This window comes from Podarcis muralis, chromosome 14 (assembly GCF_964188315.1).
Source record: "Podarcis muralis chromosome 14, rPodMur119.hap1.1, whole genome shotgun sequence".
Lineage (NCBI taxonomy): Eukaryota > Metazoa > Chordata > Lepidosauria > Squamata > Lacertidae > Podarcis > Podarcis muralis.
Window position 1 is genome coordinate 14144883 of NC_135668.1, and position 27101 is coordinate 14171983.

At 42.9% G+C, this 27101-nt stretch overlaps 1 protein-coding gene and 1 long non-coding RNA gene across 5 annotated transcripts in view; one reads left to right on the plus strand and one right to left on the minus strand.

Annotated features, from left to right (window-relative positions):
* Nucleotides 1–334: 334 nt before the first annotated feature.
* Nucleotides 335–15512, minus strand: LOC114584754 (uncharacterized). The gene is made up of 4 exons (XR_013390625.1): nt 10800–15512; nt 3730–3885; nt 2866–2940; nt 335–1581 (listed from the first exon to the last, which is right to left on the minus strand). It is a non-coding gene; the product is annotated as an uncharacterized LOC114584754 (long non-coding RNA).
* Nucleotides 15513–16389: 877 nt separating this feature from the next.
* The window catches only part of TRPM7 (transient receptor potential cation channel subfamily M member 7), a 77788-nt gene continuing 67076 nt past the window's right edge, over nt 16390–27101 (plus strand). For all 4 annotated transcript variants that reach the window (XM_077918814.1, XM_028706817.2, XM_077918815.1 and 1 more), the window contains exon 1: nt 16390–16529. In XM_077918814.1, coding sequence (XP_077774940.1) covers nt 16527–16529 — 3 coding nt within the window. In that variant the 5' untranslated portion in view covers nt 16390–16526. The remainder of the gene's footprint in view (nt 16530–27101) is intronic.

Below are 27101 nucleotides of genomic sequence, written 5' to 3' on the forward strand. Positions count from 1 at the left end.
ATGTACTACATCTGCTCTGTGACAATATGCTCTTTAAAAAATTGTTCTGCAAACTTGAACGGAGAAGATCAGTCTGTTGTGGGTACCAATTGGTTAGTGCCGGTGACAACAAAATACAAATTCCTTCTCTGGAACAGTTTCACAGATTTATTTTATTTCACAGATTTGCTTGCACAGGACCCTACCATTCACCCCACATTAACCCCCTAGAATTTCTCTTTCCCGCTCCATGCAACTACTCGGCTTACTTTTCACCTTCCCAACCCTGTTTGCGTGACAAGGTCCCAGGCCCCGTAGTTCCCAAATATATAATAAACACACATGGATATGATAATTTAGGTTAATGGGCAAAAATAGGCCACAACTTTATTGGTTACAGATGTGAGTGGTTTGACACTGGGTGGAACCAGACTATATCCTAACTCCTGCCTGTCTGCAGGGAGTCACACTAAGGGTAAACCACCAGCAGGGGGAGCACCATGATATAGGTCCCCAGTGGGTCCTGGCATGGCCTTAGCCCACGACCAGGCTTCAGACAGGATCCACACTCACCTCTCTGTCGCACTCAGATCACCTCCATTTCCATTTCAGCTTCCAAGTTATGGGTTGACTCCGCACACATATTCTGAGAGTAACCAGATTGAGGCACCGTATAAAATCTGCTTCACAGCTTTTGCTGTGTTCACTCATATTGCTGCTGGAACGGATTCACCTCCTTTTGTGAAGGGGAAACAAAATCAAAGTAATGATCTTACCGTATGCCTTGCTTTTGCCTTTGCTAATTTGTCAAGCGCAGTCCAGTTGTTGACAGTCATGAAACCAGATCCTGAAATAGCTGCAGAAATCAACTTGTTCTAATCTGTGGCTATCCATGGCCCAGGAATACTTGGCCTTCCTTTTTGAAAACACCATTACCTTTGACTTCACCAAGTGAATAGTTATAAATTATTTCCTGCAGTCATCTCCAGTGGACAGAGCCCTAGCCGGCATTGTGAGATTAAGACAGCATCATCTGTGCATAAGAAAATGTAAACTTTGGTAGTGGTGAGTTTAGGAGGGTGTGAAGATGTTGAGCCCAAATATGTGGGAAGATCGGCCAAGTATAAATAAAATCAGCATGGACACATCCTTGCCTAAGTTCAGAGGTGGAAAAAAGTATGTCAGTTAAATGACCAGAAAACCCCACACCCCGAGTCCTGAATATTCTGCAAGGTTGTGTGGCTTACCATCATTTTCTTCAGCCAGCATGGTAATTCTAGTGCTTCCTTTAATCTTGAGCTATGAAACAACTCCACAAGTTGAAGCTGTGGCAGGAACATTCAACTTGGAACATTTCATTATTTGTCTCCACCCAGGACTTCAAACATTCCAGCTTTTAGCGACAATGTGGAACAAGTTAAAATGGAAAAAAACCCAAATTGGTTTCAATGACCTTGTTATCCTGTGCACCACATTTCATGTTGCTATTTAGACAGGGTTTCGTACATGCACTGACTTAACAGTAACAAGAATTGGTGATTAAAATTCAGGTGCTATTTATGCTTGAGTGGTCTGCCTTCAGTAGGAATAGTGTCTTGAGGGCTGTAATTTAAGGACAATAAGGTCAACTAAGAAACATGCTTTACCATCTCTCACAACACAATTAATTTGCAATTTGAAAATGTTCTCCTTTAAAGATGCCCATTAGCTTTAAAGATGGAAGCATAAATAGGCAGTAAAATTGGAGAGCTACACAACGTAAAGGTTATTTTCCCACACTCCCAGCAGGCTACATTAAGGCACCCAGTATTTCTTTCGCCAACAGTGTTGTAAAGCTTGAAAAATGAAACACTTGACAAGATTAGTGTAGCTTAAAAAAAAAAGTTTCCAAAATATAATAAATGAGGATTACTGCAAGTTTTACAGAATATTTCAGTAGGCATAGGATTTTTAAGGCCTAATTGGATGGTCGTTAATAGATGTGAACTATGGATTTTACTGCTGGGTAGAACATTTAATGTATCAGGCAATGCAAACATTCCAATCCTACAAAAAGTACTTGGAGAAGACCAAACAAAAAGACAAATTAGGAGTGTAAATGTTGAAGGGGGACTTAGCTGGACAGAATTGTGGGACGGCATCTTACGATATGTCAAGAAGGGGAACCTTTGGCCCATCAGATGTTGCTGAACTACAATCCCAGTGGGCGGGGATGATAGGAGTTCTAGTTTCACCACTTCTGGAGGGCTGAAGGTTCCCCAGTCCTGCAATATGTTTGTAAGATCTGGTTCACTGCAAAGTGCAAACCAGTTTTGGAAAAGGTGAGGCTGAAAAGCCATAAACGCAGACGTCGAGAGAGGAATTTACGTGATTGCAATTGCCCATACTATCTTCCTGATTACTGTCTGATTTACACTTCATAAGCGCACACCCTGTGAGTTCTTGTTTGAGACTTCAGTTTAAAAGTGTTTGGCCTATAGCAGGGGTGCCCAAACTTTTTTCAAAGAGGGCCAGATTTGATGAAGCAAACTTTTGAGCTTTTTTTTTAGGAGTGAAGTTTTTGAGCTTTTTTACCCCAAAGTGGTTGAGGTTTTTAAGGATTTAAGTTGTTGAGCTTTTGGGGGGGATTTTACCCCAGGAAATAAACTGCCACAGGGGCCGGATTAAACCAACCAGCAGGCCGGATTAGGCCCCCAAAACAGACTTTGGACATGCCTGGCCCATAGGAATAAGCTTTTTAAGAGGCATGGTGGATTTGTTCCATTATTTCTTCGGTGGGAGAAATTTGCTGCAATAACAAAGCCACTGTTCTTGTTTTATATTCCCTGTGATTCGGGTGTAAAACTAGGGCTGTGACATGATCTCAAAAGTGTTCCTGAACCACACCTTGACAGAATCCAGATGTTAGGACCCAAATGCATCTCCATCCTCATTTTGATGACTTGGTCGCTCCATCAACCCCTGGGAACAAAAAGTGACAAATAAAGGCATTACTTTTGGCACACGGGATAGTTAACTTTTATGACTCTGAACTTGAGCGTCTAAAGTGCTCAGATGCTTTATAAGAATTATTCTGAAAATGAAGCCCCCTTTTCCCAACGTAAAAAAAAAGAAAACCCTTCTGTGTTTCTGGCAAGATTGCCCCTTGTCCCTGTAACACATTTATTTTAGAGGCTTTTCACCGCCTGCAGTAGTTTTATTGCAGCGAGATCAAGTTACAACCGGTTCAGTGAGCTATCAACCCATGAGATAAGAGGTACCCAGGCCAATTTGGTTGAGATCAAACTGATACCGCATATCACCTTCACGAGTAACAGGAATAGAGCAGTGCACACAATTGCCCGAGATTATGTCCTAATCAGCACGTTTTTCAAATTTTCTACCTCTGGGGAATCAACCCTCTATTGACTTTTCTGCTGAGAACCTCCAGGCCTCTCCCACAGAAAAACCTTTTGCCCCAGAATCCTTTGTGATGCCTATTCTTTGATAGAGAACATCCCTTAAGTACTGTGTAAAGTGTTTTGTGTTTCAAATCTCCCAAGTTCCTCAAGGAATTCTAGAAATCTTCCCTGGGGAGCTAGCTTTCTTGAAGCGGTCATTCCTTTCACGCTTATCTTGGGACAGAAAGGTGGCATCCTCTTTGTTGTCTGACCCTCACAGTTGTTCGCCCACCACACCCTTCTGGCTGCGCATTGCAGGGGATGATTAGGTCACAGTGGGATAAACAGTCTTGTAGGAAGGCTTGCTCACTTTTACTGATGTTCTCATTGCGCCATAGGGTTTCCTCTGATGACAGTATGAAAGCTGCTGATTCCTTGGTTCCCATACTCACCCCACCTCCTGGACCATGGACCACTGGAATACTGCAGACCAGTTATTTTTCTGCACGTTACAGCAATTGGAATTCTATAGAATTAAATTTCCAATACAATAAAACGCAATGTAATAAATAAAAGAAGGAATAAAATACAATTCATATTAATATTCAGTGCAATGGATACACTAAATGGAGTCTTCCAGAACTTCCTACCCCCACAAAAAATATGTTTAGGGGTACTCTCATTTTCCTACTCAGATTGAAATACTGCCCCTCAATGAGGCCAAACTTAGATTCACAAAATGTTTAGGGCATGGGTAGGCAAACTAAGGCCCGGGGGCCGGATGCGGCCCAATTGCCTTCTAAATTCAGCCCATGGACGGTCCGGGAATCAGCGTGTTTTTACAGGAGTAGAATGTGTCCTTTTGTTTAAAATGTATCTCTGGGTTATTTGTGGGGCATAGGAATTTTGTTCACCCCCCCCCCAAAAAAAATATAGTCCGGCCCCCCACAAGGTCTAAGGGACAGTGGACCTGGTTTAGGGGTTTGCATACCCCTGTGTCCCCCCCCCCGAAAAAAGCACTGGATTCTTCCATCCTGCCTAGTCAGGTTTGTTCCCCTGCTTTTAGCTCTTTAGTCATCTCTTTTTACAAATAGGCCATGTACATATTAGCAGCCTACAATGTATATCAAGTAGCATTTGCACATTGCTGTACACACCAGATAGCAGAGTGAGGATATCTTCTCCCGCTGTGCATTAACGTTATATCTGCAACCTCGCTCCCCAAACTCCTATTAATGAAGCTGTTATCTGTGCATGCACAATGGCTGTCTCGAATGCACACACATCGGCTTAATTGTGGCTTATGTTTTGAAAGTGGATGGAAGCTGCTTTGAGGGGAAACGCATCAAACAGCAGATTAAAGGGTAATGTGTCCATAGCCCCAGAATGTTAGGGTTGGGCATGGTGGTGGAAGGACTCCAAAAAAACATTTAGTCCAAACTCATGTAACTTTAAGGGTAAAGGACCCCTGACCATTAGGTCCAGTCGTGGCCGACTCTGGGGTTGCGGCGCTCATCTCGCTTTATTGGCCGAGGGAGCCGGCATACAGCTTCCAGGTCATGTGGCCAGCATGATTAAGCCGCTTCTGGCGAACCAGAGCAGCGCACGGAAACGCCGTTTACCTTCCCGCCGGAGCAGTACCTATCTATCTACTTGCACTTTGACATGCTTTCAAACTGCTAGGTTGGCAGGAGCAGGGACCGAACAACGGGAGCTCACCCCGTCACGGGGATTCGAACCGCCGACCTTCTGATCGGCAAGTCCTAGCCTCTGTGGCCTAACCGACAGCACCACCTGCGTCCCTAAAGGTTACACGCTAATAATATATTCCTTCAGGTTGTCCATATGGCTGAGCTATCTAAAATAAAACTTGTTTCCTTCCTCCTCATTCACAGCTGATAGATCTGGAAACAAGAAACATCTGGGAACAAAAGACAAATGTATAGAGTTAGGCTACCATTAACACAAACAATAGCAGGAAAATATGTAACAGAGACCTATAAGGGAGTTCTGAACTTATTCAGCACCTGAATTATCTCTGCTGTTATACCGTATTTTTTGCTCTATAAGACACACCAGACCACAAGACGCACCTAGTTTTTGGAGGAGGAAAACAAGGAAAAAAATATTCTGAATCTCAGAAGCTGCGTAGTGAAAGCAGCAATCCCTCTTGCAGTTCTGGTTTCTGGGATAGCTGCGCAACCTGCATTCGCTCCATAAGACGCGCACACATTTCCCCTTACTTTTTAGGAGGGAAAAAGTGAGTCTTATAGAGCAAAAAATACAGTAACTACAAAAGGTGGTGGGGGATGACGACAATGCTGGAACCTTTTTGTAGTTGTGAGGGATTGGATCCAGTTACTTCAAACCAAGAACTTCGATTCCAAGCATCTCATCTCTGTACAAAACAACTGCTTTCTGTATTGCTGAAGAAGCAGGCGTCTTTGTAAGAACATAAGGAAAAGAAGAGTGCAAATGTGTTTTTAGAGCACTTGAGGCTTTGGGGCAAGGGCTGCATATCTATGGTAGAGCATCTGCTTTTGAATGCAGAAGGTCCTAGGTTCACACCCTGGCATCTCCGGGTAGGGCTGGGAAACCCCGGAGACCTGCTGCCAGTCAGTGTAGACGATATTGAGCTCAATGGACATTAGTTTGACTCGGTATAAGGCAGCTTCTTATGATTCTCTGTACTTGCTTGTACATGTTTTTATTCATATGTTCCAGTGGGTTCAATGGGTCTAACTCATAGACGTGCAGGAATTTCAGCCTCAGGAGCATATGGACCCTATGAAGAGCAAACTGCACACAAATCAATAACAGAAGTTCAGAGAGAAAACAAACTATTCCCAGGTGACAGTGTGTAAAGGACAGTTCGACCCTGTTTTTGTTATAATCACATCTTGCTGAATGGTTTAGCGATTGCAAATGTTAATCTTCAGACACACACACAGCGTAAAAAAGGGAGGAGGAGCTGGAATGGTGACACTTTATGACAAATGTATTTACAAAAGCACTATGCCAAGTTGACAGTAATTATGACATTTATGAGTGCAAGGATAATACTGGTTTGGGTTATTATATGTTCAAGAGGTCACATTGACATTTCTTGCAGATCACCTGAATATACTCTTGCACTGGGGTGTTGCTTAGGGTTTTTTTTTGGGGGGGGGGTTGTTGCCATTACAGTGGTGCCTCGCAAGACGAAATTAATCCGTTCCGCGAGTCTCTTCGTCTTGCGGTTTTTTCGTCTTGCAAAGCACGGCTATTAGCGGCTTTAAGAAAAAGGAAACAAACTCACAAGAACTCGCAAGACGTTTCGTCTTGCGAAGCAAGCCCATAGGGAAATTCGTCTTGCGGAACGACTCAAAAAACGGAAAACCCTTTTGTCTAGCGAGTTTTTTGTCTTGCGAGGCATTTGTCTTGCGGGGCACCACTGTATTGATATATATATATATTTTGTATCTTTACTTTATATCTTACTGTGATATACCGTATTTTTTGCTCTATAAGACTCACTTTTCCCCTCCTAAAAAGTAAGGGGAAATGTGTGTGCGTCTTATGGAGCGAATGCAGGCTGCGCAGCTATCCCAGAAGCCAGAACAGCAAGAGGTATTGCTGCTTTCACTGCGCAGCGATCCCTCTTGCTGTTCTGGCTTCTGAGATTCAGAATATTTATTTTCTTGTTTTCCTCCTCCAAAAACTAGGTGCGTCTTGTGGTCTGGTGCGTCTTATAGAGCAAAAAATACGGTATGTTGAAATTGTTCAATTTGGTTGTGTGTCTTTATGTTTTATTTATTGTATATGACTACATTTGTTTGAACTATGGAAGGGTAGCATACAAATAAAGCTATGTATGTATGTATGTATGTATGTATGTATGTAGAAGAGGGTGGGAAATCTCTGGATAAAAGTGGTTTTCAAACCTGAGTGACAAAACACTCTCCTCTTATGTGATTTTCAGAAACTGGGAGTTCCAACAGTGCAGGTAGAAAATACGTGGCATCCATATGTCACTGGCCTCTGAGCTCACGGCTGCCCCATTTCAACTGAGCATGGGATCTCAACACTGGTCTTCAACAGATGGGTCAGAAACCACCACCAGGTCACAGCCTGATCTAACGGGGATAGCTGCAGCAGCACCACCACAAATATATACGATATGGGTCTCCAAATGCATGCTTGGGTTCAAGCTGAGTCTGGGTTTGAAAAGGTGGAAGACTACTGCTCTAAAACAAATCCAATGATTTCATGAAACATGGGAAGATTGGTGATCATGGTCAGCAAAGTGCCTTTCAGGGAAGTTTGTCTGTTATTAATATTCTTTCCATTAAAAAAGACTCAACATGGTGCTGAGAAAACCTATTCCAGCTGTTAGAAGGGTACTGCAAGTCACACGATAGGTTCTGAGATAAAATTGCAACAGCGTGTTAAGACTAAACTACTAGTAGTATTGCCATCATTTTTATAAACTCCAAGACACCGAACAGCTACTAGTCTCATAACAAGACTTGCGAATTAAAGTGGGTTGAGTGATAATGGTTTGTCGAATGCCTCTACGTGAGATCCCCTGTCAAGTATGAATTTAAGTTCAGTAATGGAAATCTATATCACTTTGTCTAGTGTTATCCTTAGAGCAACATGCAAAGGACATTAGATTGTCCCAAGGTTATTCAGTGAATTTTGTAGATGAAGGGAAGACTTGTTACCAAGTTCTTACAGCCACACAATGCTTTGCCTATTACACCCAGGGGCAGCCTGCCCTGTTTTGCCGACTGAGGCAAAATGGGAAGGTGTTGCTCCCCTGTTGCTTCCACACACACTCCGCCCTTGAAGCCTCACTGTCTGTGATTGCGTGACTGTGGTGGTGGCTTCTGGTGAGATCTCAAGAGGTCCACAAGATCTCACTGGGATGTGGAAGCCACTGCCGCTGCTTCTCCTCCTCATTTCTCTGGCAGCGTTGGGGGCAAGAAGGGTGCCCACCACCACAACCATGGGAGAAGTGAGAAGAGGCTGTGGCAGCCATGGTGGCTCCCAGTAAAATCTCGCAAGAGTCCTGTGATATCTTGCCAGAAGCCAAAGCAGCTTCTCCTTGCTTCTATTGGGATGGGGAGCCCATGCCAGTGATGGTGTATTGCTTGTGGTGGCGCTGGAGAGGTGAGGAGTCGTGGCGGCAGCAGCAGTGGCTTCTGGTCTTGCAATAGTCCTGTGAGATCTTGTGGAGCTCTTGTGAGATCTCACCAGAACCAGGGAGCTGCTGCCACTTCTCACTTCTCCAGTGGCAACGGGAGTAAGCTCATGGGGTTCTGAGCGGGTGCTGCACCTTGGATTTCCCCACCAGAGGCAGCTTCCTCAGTCCACCTCATGGACGGGTCGGCCCTGATTGCACTTCAGTGCCCGAGTACGATTTAATAAGCATTCAGTTTGAAACAGGGACACAGAAACCACACATTAGTTTAGGTGATGTGGGATGGGGAACCAGGCCCAGTCTGAGACAATTGGGCCCCTGAAGCAAACCACAAAATGGCACACACCTCCCCACCAGGGAAGAATGGGTGAGTGAAGATGGGGAATAAAGATCTACATTGGGATCTGCTGCAATTATGGATCCTGCTACCCAAGGCAGGTGCCTCACCTTGCCTCGTGGGTGGGCCAGCCTTGTGGGGAATCTATGGCCCTTGAGATGTTGTAGGGCTACAACTCCCATCATCCTTGACTGTTGGCCATACTGGCTAGAGCTGATGAGAGTTTGCGTCTAATAACATCCAGAGGGCCGCAGGTTTATATGGTAGAATGCTTGTTTTGTTGTGAAGGACAGCTAATTTTTAAACACATTAGCTGCAAATAAACGATGTAGTGTTCATAATTCAACTATTCTGTTTCCTTTCAAGCTCCTTCCTGTTGCATTGCTACCAGATGCTTAAAACATGACAGGTATGAAGCTATGTGCATATGGAATTCAATCCCTCCCCACCGGACCCTTGTTTTGCTTCGTTAGGGCCCCTACCTTACCAGCTATGTCTCAGCCTGGTCTCAAGCATGCAAACAGCAATTAAATGATCTACCACAAATCCCTGTGGCTTTACTTTATCATATGGTGTTTTATCTGAAGCTGTAAATTGTGTATGTGCGGTGGGGAATGCCTCATTCTAATCCAGTGGCATCAGTAGCAGGTGACTCTACTTCTGCAAAACAGAGCCGAGCATACACTTTTGCTATATTCACAACTGTTCTTTAAAGTGTCTGATAATTAATGCAGCATAACGTGGTATGCTGACATGTAATTTCTAAAGTGGCTCCATGGACAGGATGCAGGATCTGCTCCAGATATGGTTAGTTCTCTTAGTTCCTAGCCTAGCAAAAATAATGTGATTCTAATTCTAACACAATCCATTGTCTCCATCATGGGGATTAGTCACAGCAGTGCTATCATTTATTAGAACTTGCTGCTTAGGGAGGGGGAACATTACTATTTTACTAACTGGGCTTTGTAGACAGAGGCTGTGTACATACTCCCATTTACTCCGCACCCAGTGCCCTTCCACTGAGCTTCTTGGGCTTGCCAATCGGAAGGTCGTCAGTTCAAATTCCTGCAACGGAGTGAGTCCCCAGTCCCATTGCGCCAGAAGTGGTTTAGTCCTGCTGGCCACATGACCCAGAAAGCTGTCTGTGGACAAACACCGGCTGCCTTGGCCTGAAAGTAAGATGAGCGCCATAAGCCCATAGTTGCCTTTGACTGGACTTAACCGTCCAGGGGTCCTTTACCTTTTTTTTTTTTTTTTTTTTTTTGCATGCGACAGCCACAATTCATATTCAAATTGAGAAACAGAATGACCTAGTTGCGTTTTAAGCTGGCAATGTGCACACAGCCTTAAATTTCCTCAAATCAGCAGATCAGTTACAGTGTACCTGATGGCTTATCTCCTGGGAAAATTCCAGGAAAGGTGTTTGTGCTGTATTGGGCATGTGATTCCCTTTCCTCTCACAGCCACCTCCACTTTTACGTTCCCATACTTACACTGTATCTAATTATTATGGAAGGGAAATGTCTGTTGGTTTGGAAGTATTAATCACCAGGAACTGATACAACACAATTTAGTAGGTATGCATAATGATGTATAATGATGCATAATTTATTTTCAAAGGCACAAATTGTATGGGCTGGGTAAAAGTCAATGATGCTTTTGGTATCATTGATATGCAGGTAGATTTCCTGCTATGCTGGCAGACTAGAGGACAACCATTAAATTTGTTTTCAAGAGGAGTGGCTGAAATGTGTGGATCCCCCAGTCCCCCACATAGTGCATTATCTCAAGTGTATAGTCTGCATTATTCAAGGATATTAAAATGGAAATATTCTGCTTATTAAACTAGTCATCCCCAAGCTGTTTGCTAGCTGCGAACATGCTGTGAGAAATAAATAAATTAAAATCTTGGTCTTGCCTGCTTCCAATCAGCCTCCACTGGAGAGCATGCTATGGTGCAGTTGGATCAAATATAGTTTTCAAACACAGCCCACACAGACTACAAATAAAACAGAATATCAAGTATGTAAGTTCACTGAAAGGTAGAAACAAATAAAAAGCAAAAAGCAGCAACAGACTGTCAGTCAGGGTTTCTTAAACGTTTTATCCCCAGGGCTGAAAATTACTGAGATCTACCAATGAGAATATGGAGCCAGCCTGGAACCAGCCACGAAAGGGAGCTAATGGAGGCTAATTTCACATAATTAGCTGGCAATTGTTGACATCCTCTTGATATCTAGTATCGAAATCTTATTTTGAAATGGCATAATTTTTTGCTACAGCAATTTCCTTGTTGCCTGGACGTGCACTGTTCAACTTTCCTCCAGCTAAGTACAGATACAGTACTGGCTCTAGAAATTTATTCTATATGTTGAACTGTGAAGAGTTACAAGTGGATTTGAGTAACCTACTTTTTATTTTTTAGATGAGTAATTCTGACTTAGAATATAAACCAAATGCAACTGATTCATTGATTTGTCTGTTGCTGTGGGATCATGTTATAATTTGACTGAAAATGCTCTCTCCTTGTCTCCTTGAAAGAAGCTGGTGACCCAATATTCCAGGCTGAGATTTGGGACAACAGAGATGGCACTGGGTTATTACTTTTATCTGTGGCTCTAGATTAATAGTGTTCCAGCTATTTTCCAAACATGAGAGAAGAGAATGTTGTGATCCTGATAAGTTTAAAATAACAAAACAGGGATGAGAACAAATTAGCTACTCTATAATGTATTTTTTGTTGTGGTTGAGTAAGCTCACAACGAAGGCAGTGAAAATAATCATTACCCATAGCCCAGCACAGAGGTATAATGTGCTAGAAATACTGTAATGAACTGGTTTTCAATGCATACTATTTTAAACTCACTTTTGAATATAATTAATGCTATAGTTTAATGCACATTTGGAACGTATGGATACACCTGAAGGATGTGATTTATTATTATTATTATTTGCAGGTTTATAAGCTTCTTTACAACCATGTTCATAGCTTGTGAACAATGGCAATAATCTCATAACTTTGACCTTGTAACCACTTGGCCAGTGCTGAGGTGCCAATTTTTTCAGCTTTTAAGTACGACCACTTTTAGCCTATGGTAAATGGCCATGCAAGGCTTCTGCCAAAAGGCCTGATCAATACTGAACATGCATTTGCAAATCTTTAAAGTAGGTTGAGAAACAAGGCAGTAAACTAGGATGTAAGCCAATGAAGGAAGCTGCAAGGATTGCTTCACCATGGGCAAAATTTTGGAAATGCCATTCAGATTTATTTTTGCTTTTTTAAAGTATCCCACCATGGTTGGAATTCAAAGAACTAGTTTTCCATGAGGAGCTTGTAGTTAACTTAATGGAATTATGACCTTGAACAACTGATCCTCTAGAAGTGTTGCAAAATGCTTTTAAAACTTCTTTGTTTCAAAATCCAGCTTGACATGCAATGGGGGGGGGGCAGCGGATTTGCTTAAAATGTGTCTAAAGCCTATTTGGACTAATAAAACGAGTTTCATTGATCTTTGGATCCAGCCCTATGTATACCATTTTTCATTTCCTATTCCAATTAAGTTTAATGAATGAACTGAAAAAACATTATTCTAGTTAAGCAAGTTTATAAGATGACAAATCCTTCTGCCCATCAAAAGCTTCCTTATACAGTAATTTTAAACATTTATTTGAACTCCTGTCATGTTGTGCAGAAGCAAGTTGGTAAATATTGATGCAAAATATTTCCTGCCCTGAGGGGCCGAGTGTGTGACTTTTATAGTACTCTTAATTTATTTTTGTCCATGGACATGGAATCTGAAATCTGATCTCTCTATTGGCAGTGTAAAAAGGAAAAATAGTGGTAAAAACCTTGCGGAACTTTATTGTTTCTGAACAAGAAAGTCTGGAAGAGTTGGGCTTAGTGAGCTTCAACAGTCACTGTTCTGAGCATTTGTTTTGAGCACTGATGGTTAATAATCTGCGTTTATGAGCCATTTTTTGTAAATAAGGTGAATCCTATACACTGAAATAGTCCATTGAGTTCAGTGGGGGGTTACTCCTAAGTAAGTGTGCAGGTTTGATTTGTAGTCTACAGTTCTCTCTCATGCAATGTAATTCTTACGTCTACGAGCCAAATGGCATACACTCCCGTTTGAGGGACACCTATTTCCTTATTTTGTTGCAATGTTAAAATATCATCATTCATTTGAAGCACGCAATTTTGATTGAATAACATTTATTGTTAGGATTGAAGGGGGAGTCCCCTCATCACAGATAAATGGTAAATGACTGGCGTCTATGGGGTGTGGCATTCATCTCACTTTCAGGCTGAGGAAGCCGGAGTTTGTCCACAGACAACTTTCTGGGTCATGTGGCCAGCATGACTAAACCGCTTCTGGTGCAACAGGACACTGTGACAAGTGCCAGAGCACACAGAAACATCATTTACCTTCCCGCTGCAGCGGTACCTATTTATCTACTTGTACTAATACTTCGTATCATATCATATACAGTTGTACCTTGGTTCACGAACATAATCCATTCTGGAAGTCCGTTTGACTCCCAAAACTGTTTGAAAACCAAGGTGCAGCTTCCAGTTGGCTGCAGGAGCTTTGGACTTTCGGCTTCCAAAAAATGTTCAAGAACCAGAACACTTCTGGGTTTTCGGCGTTTGGGAGCCAAAACGTACGAGTACCAAGGCATTTGAGAACCAAGGTACAACTGTATATGATACGATATGATATATCATAGATACATATGATATAGGGTATCCTATTTATTTTGAGTTTCAGGGTCACATAAATTTACTTTGGAGTCCAGGGACACATTAACTTTAGTTCTTTTTAAGTTTTGGAAACTATTAATCAATGCTGGCATCATACCAATCTTCTATTTTCAGCATTTTGAAGCTGCCTTTTCTCAAAAATATTGACAAGGTGGTTTGCAAAAACCAAACACCATAACAAAATGTAGAAGCATACAATAAATCCATAAACATTGTACAAACTCAGCATTGAAGAGGACATTGAATCCAGCAGTTAAAAATTCTCACCAAGACATCGGACCCAAAATAAAAGAGTAATTATAAGAGTAATAATAATAATAATAATCTGCTATTTCATGCTGACTTATATTTACACTGCTCGCTGAGCATACAAAGTAGCAAAATTTTAATAAAAAGAAAATGAGGAATTTGTGCCTAATTAAAAATTAAAGCAAACTTAATAATGTTCAAGACTGGATTACTACAATGTGCTGTGTGGAGCTTTCATTGTACTAGGTGTGGACGCTGCAGGTAGTGTAGAATGCTGCAGAACAATTGCTGACAGGAGTGAGATCCTGCTAGCATAGAACACCTCTGCTTAGGGACCTGCACTGGTGGCAGATGTGCTACAGGGCCAAGTTCAAGGTGTTACTATTAGTATTTGAAGCCCATTAACAGCTTGGGACTAGCTTGCTTGTGATATTACTTTACCCAACTTATTCCCACTCAACTGCTTTGATCTGTGGAACTGGCCCTGTTGCAGGTGTCACTTAATTCCTGTTCCACATTTCTAAGAAATTGATTTTTTAATGTGGCTGTACCCACGCATTGGCACTCCCTGCCTACTGACACCAGGCAGGTGCCTTCACTATACTTTTTCGGCACCAGCTAAAAACATGTTTGTGTGGAACATGTTTTCATCTGGTTTTTAGCTTACAATAGATTTTACTTTGGTTTTAAATAGTTGGTTTTAAGTTTCTTTACTGATAATTTTACTGTTTCATTCTTTTTGTAAAACACTGCGAGGTTTCATTACAATCAAGCATTTTTAGTGTATAATGCATGAAGCAGGCTAAACAGGATTGCTTTGTACCGGGACAAACAGGAGAAAGTGAAGCATCACATTTTAAAGGCACTAAGGGGGCGGGGCGGGGTGTTGCTCTGTACATGTTGTTAAACACCAGAGACTTCTGTAACTTTATCCTCTGCCTAAGAGGCAGGCATTTAGCAGGCGAAACTTTTCCTGGCATGTCTATGAACGAGCGTGTACCATTTCAAACAACGTATTCCGCACAATGCATTTTTAAAATGTGACTGTGAAGTTGCTTTGAACCGTTTTGTTTAACACTGTGTTTTAATAAAGGTATTATTCTACACAACTCTTAGAAGACATCTGAAGGCAGCCTTGTATCGGGAAGTTTTAAATGTTTGATTTTTATTATGTTTTTATATGTGTTGGAAGCCGCCCACAGTAGCTGGGGAGACCCGGCAGAGGGGTGGGGTATAAATATCACCATCATATTTTTAAAAATTGATTTTTTCAAAGTTTAGAAGTGTCAAGTAAGAAAAAAATAAAACACATATCCCTTTGGCTTCCCTCCTTCCCCTTTTGTGGATCCTTGTGTTATAATTATTCCCCCTGCATCTCTTTTAACATTCCAATTTTTACTAATTTCATTTTTTTTAGCTACAAGTTTTACATCACCCCTGCTAATGAATTTAGTTGTTTAAAGTAGTTTTTCAGGTAAATTATATACTTTCCCCATTATTATTATTATTATTATTATTTGTTACATTGACTGTTAACTAGGGTCCTGGGACCTTAGGTGAATGGGAGAATAGTAAGTTGAAATGCAAGAAGAGTGAGAATAATAATAATATATTGTTAAGCAAATTACTACTACTACTACTACTACTACTACTTACTACTTAGCTTCACTCCTGCCACCCCATCCCAAAAAATCCCCTCAGTTATCATTATTATTTATGAAGGGCCTTCTAGCTTCGCTCCTTCCAGCCCCCCAAAATCCCCTCAGTTATTATATTTAACATTATTATTATTTACGAAGGGCCCTTCTAGCTTTGCCCCTGCCACCCCCCAAAAAATCCAGTTATTATTATTATTATTTACGAAGGGCCCTTCTAGCTTCGCTCCTGCCACCCCCAAAAATCCCGTTAGTAACATTATTATTGAAGGGCCCTTCTAGCTTCGCTCCTACCACCCCCACCCCAAAAATCCCGTTTATTTCTTCCTCTTCTTCCTCCTCCTACTGTACTACTACTACTACTACGGAGGGCCCTTCTAGCTTCGCTTTTGACACCCCTCCGCCAAGAATACTCCCCTCAGCGCCCGACCCCTCCTGCTCCCTCTGAGGCGAGCGCGACCGACGCGCAGCTCGTGAGGGAAACGCAGGCCGAGCCAGGAAAAGGCGGGAGAAAGGCCGGGCGGGGCTGCGCGAGCTGACGCGACCACGCCGCTGCGCTCGAGCCGGGCCAGTCGCACAATTATGAGAAAGAGCCGCCAGGCCGCTCCTGCCGCTGCCGCCGCCGCTGCTGTTGCTGCCTTCGCCGCCGCCGCCGCCGCCCTCCGCTCTGGATCCCCAGCCGGAGCCTCCTACCCCGAGCCTTCGCCGCTGCTCCGGCCGCCCCCTCAGGCGCGACTCCCCGCGGGCCCAGTTCGGAGCGCCCACCTCGCGCGGCGGCCTTCTCTCCTCCTTCTTCTTCTTCTTCTTCCCGCCCGGCCCCGCGCAGCAGCCGCCGCCGAGCTCAGCGCCGATAGATGGAGACAGGCCCCGCCACCGCCGAAGCCGAACCACGAGCAGGAGCAGGAGCCGACGCCGCCCGGCGTGAGGAGAGCCAGAGCCGCCGGCGCCGAGACCCCGTTGCCCGACCCTGAGGAGAATGGTGAGGGTGGGGGAGAAGAAAGGGGAGCGAAATGGGGGTCGCAGGGGGGGGGGGCTGGGTCTCTCTCTCTCTCTCTCTCTCTCTCTCTCTCTCTCTCTCTTGCCTGGAGCTGAGGAGAGTTTCCCCCGAGGAGGGCGCCATAGCCGCCCTTCCCGGCCACGCGAGGCGGCTCGTCGCTGGGAGTCGGGCTTAGCCCCGGAACCTGCCCCTTGGTGGCTCCACTAAATCTGCCGGGAGCCCTTGGAAGGAGCGAAATGGGGGTCGCCGCGCAAGCAGGTGGCTTGGGGGGGGGGGCAAAAGGCTTCTGGGCCCCTGCGCCACGTTCCTCCTGTTAGAAAGCGGGCGATCTTTTATGGAGATCCATGGCTCTCACGGCACTTTTAACATGAGTAACGGTAGCCCCGAGGAGCATGCAGAAGAAAGCAGGGGTAGTAGCCCCAACGTGGTGCTCTCCAGATGTTCTTGGACGTCAGCCCCTGCCTCCATGGCTAGTGGTCGAGGTGATGGTGGGAATTGTAGTTTAGAATATTATTTTCGTTGGCTGGATGGTGCCAAAGGGTGTGAATGGAAAGCACTTTAGGGCCCTTAAGGAAATCCTCAAACGCCTCCCTGATCCTACCGCAATGATGGGAATTGTAGTTTAGAATATTATTTTCATTGGCTGGATGGTGTCAGAGTGTATGAGTGGAAGGCAATTAGGGCCCTTAAGGAAATCCACAAATGCCTCCCCGATGCTACCACAATCTCAGGCACCCCAAGGCTTCAGAAAACAGTAGTAAAGGGGCATAACAAAAGGTAACAAGGCTGGGGATTCCTCTTTCCTCCCCCCCCCCCCCCGTAGTGCAAAAGGATAGGTTGGTCATGATAGCCTTGGATGGGTTCAGAGGCAGAATGCAATTAAATGTCAGTTACTAACCACTCTCAGCCAAACCTACCTCACAGGGTTGTTGTGCAGTTAAAATGTGTTTTAAAAAAGTCGGTTACTGTGAGGCAAGGGCAAGAGAGTTAGGCTTCTTTGGCTTGCTGCTTGAAACGAGATGCTGGACAAGAAGGACCTTTGGTCTGACCTGACAGAGAGTCTCTTATGTTAACAAGTCCCTCCCCTCTTAAAAAAACATTTGATTTTCAAACTGAACGCTTCCCACATGAAGAAGATCTGCATAGCATATTGAGCCCCAGGCTCATGGGCGTGGGCAGGAGGGGCAGCTGTCAAGTAAATAAATAAAAATATTTGACTAAAAGTATAAATTGTAGAAAGATTTTAACAGATTTTTCTGAGCACTTAGGGTCAAAAGAAAGTAATTTAAAACAGCTCTTGCTCAGACATTTCATTCTGAATATGCTAGACAGAGCTAGACAGAGGGTGTTGACAGGTAGATATCCTACCCCCCCTAACATAAATCCTTGCAACATCCAGGCTATTGTTACTCCTGGGGTTTTCGTTTGTTTTTTAGTTAAGCAGTTCCTGGAAGTGACACCTTACTACAGTATTTCCATAGGATGTGACTCCTATGGTGTCCTAATATGTAAATCAGAAAGAGGCTAGCATGCAGCCTTTTTTGTAATCCCCATAGATACTATCACAAAACTATGCAAAGCAGATAAGCTTTATCTCACTTCACCATCACTATGCCTGCCAATCCCACAGTCTACCCATTCAGATGCCTCTAGCATGTAAGGTAGCTAATTTGATATGGGGAGGGGGAAAGGAGGCCACTGGGCAGGACTTCTTAAATATTGTGTACTGCAGCCCCTCCCCCCTTGCAGACAATAGACCACCTTTGCTGTTTGCATGTAATGCTCTTTGATATCTCAAGATAACGAGTTAAGGTACCATATAAAGCAGGGGTGTGGAATGAGATACTGTTGGACCCCAACACCCATTAACAGTAGCCAGCGTTGCCAAAATCTGAAGGTTCCCCACCCCTGACATAAATGATGGTGAAAATGATAAGCAGCATCTTACAGCTGCCCGTAGACACACTCTTAGTTCTGCAGAAGACAAACCTGTAGACATGATACGCATTATTTCCTCAACGAAGTGTTCTCTATCTCCCTAGCTTCCATATTACTCCAGACAGCAGTGACATACTGATCCTCTTACCCCCACAACTTCCTACCATGTACAGAGATTCATTAAAAACATCTCTTCTGCCACTTCCGCTCCCTTTCACATATCTGCAGCTAGGCTTCAGCAGGTGTGCATAAAGTGGGAGTGTGGGAGTTGGGTGGATTCTTTGGCATCCCCTTCTCCTGGCACCTGTGATGGCTATATCCACAACAGTTCGGGGGGGGGGGCAGGCACATTTTGAAAAACAAGGCCACCCAGATTCGAACACACACCTAGTTGTACATCACAGCTCAAACTGGGATTTCTTGCAAATCTTAATGCACCACAAAATTGCACATTTGGAATAGTCTTGAATAGCATCTGTGGATACTGGACAGCTCTTGGAGATTCATAAAAATTGATCATGCAGCTTTTGTAGGGTGCCTAACTAGGCCCCTTCACTTATCTCACATCACTGGAACTGGTACAATCTTAAGTTCCCAAGATCAGCTCTTCAAGTGCCAAAATACGTTTCAAATGCTACGCTATGTCTTGAAACAAGTTTTGTAAGAGCAGAGGCTAGGGTGTGAATGGCCACACAACTTCTGGCTTAGACTATCCTTTTGCTCATGTAGCCTTGCTTCCCTAACATTAAAGGATGGCTTTCAAACAACATGGAAACGAGCAGCGGTAGACAAAATGCTAGCTCTAGGTCTTACCCCACAGCTTTTACTAGGCATGGGCTTTGAACAGGCCAAAAAACCCCATTAAACAGCGTGTGGTTGAGATTGAACATCAGTCAGATCTAGCCAGATCCCCAGATTTCATCATTAGTGAAACCAGTAGGTATCTCACCACCTCAGTGGCATATTTAACTAATTTGAAATACCAAAACAGTGAAGAGCGTTCACTCTGGCTCATGGCCAGGCTCTCCCTTCAGCCATCCAGGAAGGCCATTTTAGGAAGACGCCTTATGAGGTGAGAAAATGCCCCTGCAGCTCTGAGCACATAGAAACAATTGAACATGTTTTTATCCAGTATAACACAAACATACGTGCTAGGTTTTTTCCTGCTGATAATACACAAATTTCCAGGACACATAGGACAATTCCATATCTCCATACTGCTTCCAAGACATAAATCCTGATATAACATATTCAGTTGCCAGATATTGTGCTGCTATGATTGACATACGTCAGACAGCAGGTCTAAAACTGAAGGTTTGATTTACATGTTTTACATGTTTTACATGTTTTTATGTTATGCTGGTCTACTGTAACTGAGAGTATGAGTACGTGCTGCCCTATTGCCTATCTAGTATGTTTTGTTTATGTATGGAGGTGCTTTTATCTTATGCTGGTCTATGACCATAATAAAAATTTGAATTGGATATCTGTGACAACAGCTCCAAGCTTATGCTGAAGTGGTGTTTCTGTCCAAGCAGATTGGCTGTGAATATAATGCTTCATGCTTTAAGCAAAACATTTAAGCAATTACTAGCAATATTTTGTAAATACCTATTCTCAGTTGAGCTTGAAAGGAAATTTGGAGGTTTCGTTCACTCCTTGGTAAGTTCAGGCCTCTTTTTATACGCTCCTAGGACTTGTTTACACAGTTAAGGTTTAGAGGTAGTTGGACTGCCTCAGGATTGTCAGCAGAAAGGGCATTTCAGCCGTGTAACCTTTCTGTCAGGTCATTCATAGGTCATTGTGCTTCTCTCTGAAGCTATCACTCCCCCACTAGAAAAAAACAATCCGTCTGTTGCTTTCATGATCACTAACCCTAAAAGGAAAGAGAAATGAAATGAAATGAAGAGTCCTTGATGGGGTGGTTTACTCTCTTCAGTCTCTGATTTACCCCTTGAGTGTAAATGTTTATACTGTACATGTTTATGGGAAACTTAATTCAATAGGCCTTACTCCCAAATCATGGCGATTGCACTGCAGCCTGGAATAAATGAATAATTTTAAGGAGGGGAGGTTGCTCCAGATTAGGTGACCATGCAAATAGGAGTTGCAAATTATTACTCTCCTTAATTCAGATTTCTGGTTATGTTAAATGATCATGTGTTAACTTGGATAGCTCAGTTGGTAAAGAATGAGACTCTTAATCTCAGGGTCGTGGGATTGAGCCCCATGTTGGACAAAAAGATTCCTGCATTACAGGTGATTGGACTAGATGATCCCTGTGATCCCTTTCAACAATTCTATGATTCTATGATAATCAAGAAGCATTTTGAAAACTGTTTTCATTCTATTTAGGTGAGTTTATTTAAATGTATGCTAAGACATGTGATACAAAACGTACCTTTAAGCTATGTAAATATTAATTATGTCTTTCTATTGCCAGTAGCTCAAGAAAACAACAATCCTAGCACTAGAAATCATATTCTTATAGATGTCTGCTGCAGTCATATGTGACCTGTAGTAGGTAGTGGATTGTTTAATTTTAATTAGGTACTTCAGCAATAAAACTGGCAAATTGAAAATATTGTTTGAGGTGACTTTAAAATGTTACATTTTATTTACATTTATTTATTTATCTGTGGAAATTGAATTTCTTGGGTGAGTTTAAGAATTTCAGAAAAACAAATCTTGGTTTTTACTGTGCAGATTCTAAGATTAGTTACTTGTATTGTGTCAACTATCTGTCAAAGTCAGTACAACTGTTACATAATACTATTTTAAGTTTTTGATGCGTATCTTGTTCTGATTCTCAAAACAGTTACAAAGTTACTGTTCTATTTTTAGAGTTTTACAGTCTCTAGTATAGGCAGCAGCTGTTTTAAGTGCATTCAACATGTGCGCAACTGCATGCACACACATTGCGCCAAATCTGGAAGTGACCCCAAAATGGGTCGGGGCGGCCTTATGGGGGTCCCCCCCGAGATACGTGGGGGTCTGGAATGTAACCCCCGTGCAAATCAGTCACTGCCTGTAGTTGATTTTTTGTTCTCTGTTCTCATGTTATTAGAATTTTTTTAAAAAATAACCTGTTTGTGCTCTGTGTAGACAGTTGCTGCTGGTACAGTCTGATAAAAGACTGTGCAGCAGACAGCTTTAACTGTAACTCATTTCAGCTCTTCCTAGTTTACATCAGATGTACTGCACTCTGCTAGGCCTATTTCATGTTGTGGAAAGAAATAAGTTATGGGAAAAGTGCAGATTCCTAAAACAAACATAAATGGTTGTTTGGTTTAAAACAAACCAAATGGTGTTCCTTGGAGTAGTTACACTTTTAAGTTATATCTAAGCTGATACTGTAGTTTCTTTGTTTGTTTTAAAAGGTATCAGCAGACTTGATGATTGCAGTTTGCATAAAATATCTATGTTTCTATTAAGTTTGTATTGCATGAATGGGTTGTGTTTGCACTGAGTAGATGTCAATCCAGGGAGCCACAAAACCCATAGTAAGCAGTCCACGACTATCTTAAGAGCATGCACGTTTCTTCAGTGTGATTACAAGTGTTTAACTTGTAAGTGGGAATTGGACTGAAGCCACTTCTTTTTTTGCAGTTTGTTTATAAGTTGCTACACTTGGCAAATAACATGTTCCCCTGTTTCCTTAATAGTATTGGGGACAATGCAAAAGAGAGAGAGAGAGAGACAGCACCTGACGGGGCCCTCCTAAATGCAGTCATGGGAAAAAGAAATTCTTTGAATTCTGTGATTTTACATATGAGAACATAATAACAATCACCTGTTCCTTAGCAGGTCTTAAAATTAGGTAAATACAACCTGACATATGACACCGTGTCATGATTTATTTAACAGAAATAAAGCTGAAATGGAGAAGGCATGTGTGAAAAAGCAACTACACCTTGTGATTCAGTAGCTTGTAGAACCACCTTTAGCAGCAATAACTTGAAGTAATCGTTTTCCGTATGATTTTCAGTTCTCTCACATAGCTGTGGAGGAATTGTGGCCCACTCTTCTTTATAGAGTTGCTTCAGTTTGTTGAAGTTTGCTGGCTGTTTATGCACAGCTCTCTTAAGGTCCCACCACAGCATTTCAATTGGGTCGAGGTTTGGACTTTGACTAGGCCATTGCAACACCTTGATTATTTTCTTTTTTAGCAACTCTGTCATAGATTTGCTGGTGTGCTTGGGATCATTGTCCTGTTGCATAATCCAATTTCAGCCAAGCTTTAGCTGTCAGGTGGATGGCCCCACATTTGCCCCTAGAATACTTTGGTATACGGAAGAGTTAATTGTCGACCCAGTGACTGAAAGGTTCCTAGGTCCTGTGGCTGCAAAACAAGTCCAAATAATCACAATCATGCTTAACAGTTGGTATGAGGTGTTTGTTTGTGCTGATAAGCCGTATTTGGTTTTCACCAAACATGGCGATGTGCATTATGGCCAGCATCTCCACTTTCGTCTTGTCTGTTCAAAGGACATTGTTCCAGAAGTATTGTGGTTTGTTCAGATGCAGTTTTGCAAACCTAAGTCATGCTGCCATGTTCTTTTTAGAGAGAAGAGGCTTTCTCCTGGCAACCCTTCCAAACAAACTACACTTGTTCCATCTTTTTCTAATTGTACTGTCATGAACTTTAACATTCCACATCCTAACTGAGATGTAACTCTTGGGTTTCTTGCAGTTTCTCTGAACATTGCACGGTCTGACCTTGGGGTGAATTTGTTGGGATGTCCACTCCTGGGAAGATTGGCAACTGTCTTGAATGCTTTCCATTTTGAATAATCTTCCTCACTGTAGAATGATGAACTTTAAATTGGTTGGAGATTACCTTATAACCCTTCCCATGGTTTCATGGGTAGCAACACTTGCTTATCTAAGAGCATTGCTGCTGTCTTTCCTCCTTGGCATTGTGTTAAAACATACCTGAAAGCTCCAGACCAGCAAACTGCTAAAATTTCAGCTTTTATAGAGGTGGGCACACTTGCTGATGATCAATTAAGCAAGGGCATTTGATTAGCTGTAACTGTCTGCTACTTAGCCACTTAATTCTTATGGAAGCAGTAAGGGGGTGTACTTAGTTTTTCAACCATGGCTTCCCCATTTTGGTTTTATTTTTGTTAAATAAATCATGACACTGTGTAATACGTCATGCATTGTTGTTCATCTGGGGTCGTATAGGTGTTTCCGTGCACTGCTCTAGTTTGCCAGAAGCGGCTTAGTCAGGCTGGCCACATGACCCAGAAACTGTATGCTGGCTCCCTCGGCCAATAATGCGAAATGAGCGCTGCAACCCCAGAGTCGGTCATGACTGGACCTAATTGGTTAGGGGTCCCTTTACCTTTACCTTTACCTTTTAAGACCTGCTAGGGAACAAATTACTATTATGCCCTCATATGTAAAACTATAGAATTCAAAGAGGGTGTTTTTTCTTTTTCCCATGACAATAGATACAACCTGAAGAAGAGCTTTATGCAGTTCAAATGTTTCTTATCAAATTTTCAGATGACATGACTTTGGGAGCGATGGCTAACACTATTGAAAACAGAATCTAGATTTTGACATACTGAAACACAGGGCCAAAAACCGTCATGATTAAATTCAACAGGAATAAATGTTAAATATTGCATTTGAGTACCAAATCAATCAATAAGTTAATTAAAGGGAAAAGTACAGGATGAGAGAGGCCTGCTTCATAACAGTACATGTGAATAGGATCTAGGTCTCTTAGCTGATCACAAACTAACCAATTAGCCAGTAGAGTGATATGACTCCAAAAAGAGCTAATGCAGTCTTAAAGGTAAAGGGTAAAGGGACCCTTGACTGTTAAGTCCAGTCGTGAATGACTCTGGGGTTGCAGCGCTCATCTCGCTTTATTGGCCGAGGGAGCCGGCGTTTGTCTGCAGACAGCTTCCTGGACATATGGGCAGCATGACTAAGCTGCTTCTGGCAAACCAGAGCAGCGCACGGAAACGCCGTTTACCTTCCCGCCAGAACGGTACCTATTTATCTACTTGCACTTTGATGTGCCTTTGAACTGCTAGGTTGGCAGGAGCTGGGACCGAGCAACGGGAGCTCACCCTGTTGCGGGGATTCGAACCGCCGACCAACTGATCGGCAAGCCCTAGGCTCTGTGGTTTAGGTTACATTATTAGAAGCATTGTGTCCAGATCACAAGAAGTAATATTTTCAACTTTTACCATTTTATGTGCTGGTCAAGCTGCATCTGAAGTCTATGTCTGCTTCTGGGAGCCATCTTTTAAGAATGACATTGACAAATCAGAATGTGTCAAGAGGAGGATGACCTGGATACTGAAGGGTCTGGAAACCAAGTCCTATGAGCAACTGTTGAAAGAGTTGGGTATGCTTAGCCTGGAGGAGAGAGGGTTGTCTGAAGGGTTGACATTCAGAAGTTGAAGCTGGCTTGGTCTGTGTTGCTCAAGCAGCCTTCTAAATTACTGGGTCCCATATATTGTTGGACCAACTCTCATTATCCCTTATATTTGTCTTAAGTTGGTTGTGGATAGTGGGAGTTGTAGTTGAACAACAAATAGGGACATAAGGTTGAAGAACTCTGTTCTATAGGTCAGGACTAGAACTAGTAGGTTGAAATTACAAGGAAGATTTCAGTTAAACATGGAAGCTTCCAAATGATAAGAAGAGCTATTTGACAGTGGATATTTCTGGCTTGGGAGGTGGTGGGTTCTCCTTTTTCGGAGGGCAGTAGCAGAGGTTGAATGGCCATCTTTCATCAGTGTTAGGAAGTCAGATATACAGTGGTACCTTGGGTTAAGTATTTAATTCGTTCCGGAGGTCCATTCTTAACCTGAAACTGTTCTTAACCTGAAGCACCACTTTAGGTAATGGGGCCTCCTGCTGCTGCCGCACTGCCAGAGCACGATTTCTGTTCTCATGCTGAAGCAAAGTTATTAATCTGAGGTACTATTTCTGGGTTAGCAGAGTCTATAAGGTAAAGGTAAAGGTACCCCTGCCCATACGGGCCAGTCTTGACAGACTCTGGGGTTGTGCGCCCATCTCACTCAAGAGGCAGGGGGCCAGCACTGTCTGAAGACACTTCCGGGTCACGTGGCCAGCGTGACAAGCTGAATCTGGCGAGCCAGCGCAGCACACGGAACGCCGTTTACCTTCCCGCTGGTAAGCGGTCCCTATTTATCTACTTGCACCCAAAGGTGCTTTCGAACTGCTAGGTTGGCAGGCGCTGGGACCGAACGACGGGAGCGCACCCCACCGCGGGGATTCGAACCGCCAACCTTTCGATCGGCAAGTCCTAGGCGCTGAGGCTTTAACCCACAGCGCCACCCGCGTCCCACAGCGGAGTCTATAACCTGAAGCATATGTAACCTGAAGCGTATGTACCCCAAGGTACCACTGTACTGTATGAGCTAATAGCCAAATGGCACCTTAAACCTAGGTTACAGTTGCCATAACAGAATATCTAGGTGCCACACACCCCCAGTGATGATATGTTGTTGTTATTGTTGGTTTCATTTCTATAGCACTTTAAATTTTACAGAAAAAAATCTCAAAAGTGGTTTGTAATACATTAATATATTTTTATTGTAAACACCAAATTAAACATGTATTAACACTTTCTGCCAAAAATGTGTCACTTATGTGAATTGCCTACTAATTCATGCTTCTCAAAATAATAAATAAAAAGTGTTGCTGACGCTCCCCAGAGGCAACTAAACATTCTGTTTTGGTGCCCACAACCCAGGTTTGGCTCCTAGCTTTTCTATCCCAGTTTCAATCACTGCTCACTGGGTGACTTTGGGCCAGTCACAGCCTCTTAACTTACCTCACATGGTTGTTGTAGGAATTACTTGAAGGGGGGGGGAGAACCATGTTCTCTTTGGAGAAAAAGGTGGGGCATCAATGCAGTAAATGAGCTCTCCTGCTTACCTGCTTAAGAAAGCTGGAGGAGCCATCCAGATGGAGATATCGCTTGCCAACCTGGCATCCAGAGTTTTCCACGTGGTTGAAATTGGACCCATCCCAGTTGCAAAATGCTCCTGACGCCTGAGGAATTTTGAACACTGTCTCTTAGGGATGCTGTAATTGTATACTGCATTGTAGATCCTTTATTGACCACCAGATGGTCTTTAGGGCCCCTTCCAACTCAAATTCTCCTATATAACACTGAAAACTTTGTTTGATCTTAATAAAACTGGTATTTTTCACTCCCTTTGATCCTCACCCCCCCCCTCCATGGACCAATGTAGATACCTTCTTTTCATCAGGGAGATGTTGAATGTTAATCAGAATTCTTTTTCAAGAGCAGTTGTATGCAGTGGCAAGAGTTAAAGAAGTTTAAATATTTTGTTTATGTGAAACTGAGAGTGAGTAGTATTGATTGGCTGGTGTGAAGTGCAGAGTGTTTTGCAAACTTTTCCTTCCAAACAACAGTTCTGTGGGTAGGGCAGTATTATTTCCTTTGTCCCTCAGATAGGGGCAGTGAGATGGTGCTATGTTCACAGTCACCCTTCGGTGGTTTTGATTCGACAGAGATTAGAGCCTATCTCCTGGTCTGCATGTGTTATTCTGTCCATTAGATCATACTTGCTGTCTGTATTTGATCTACCAAGC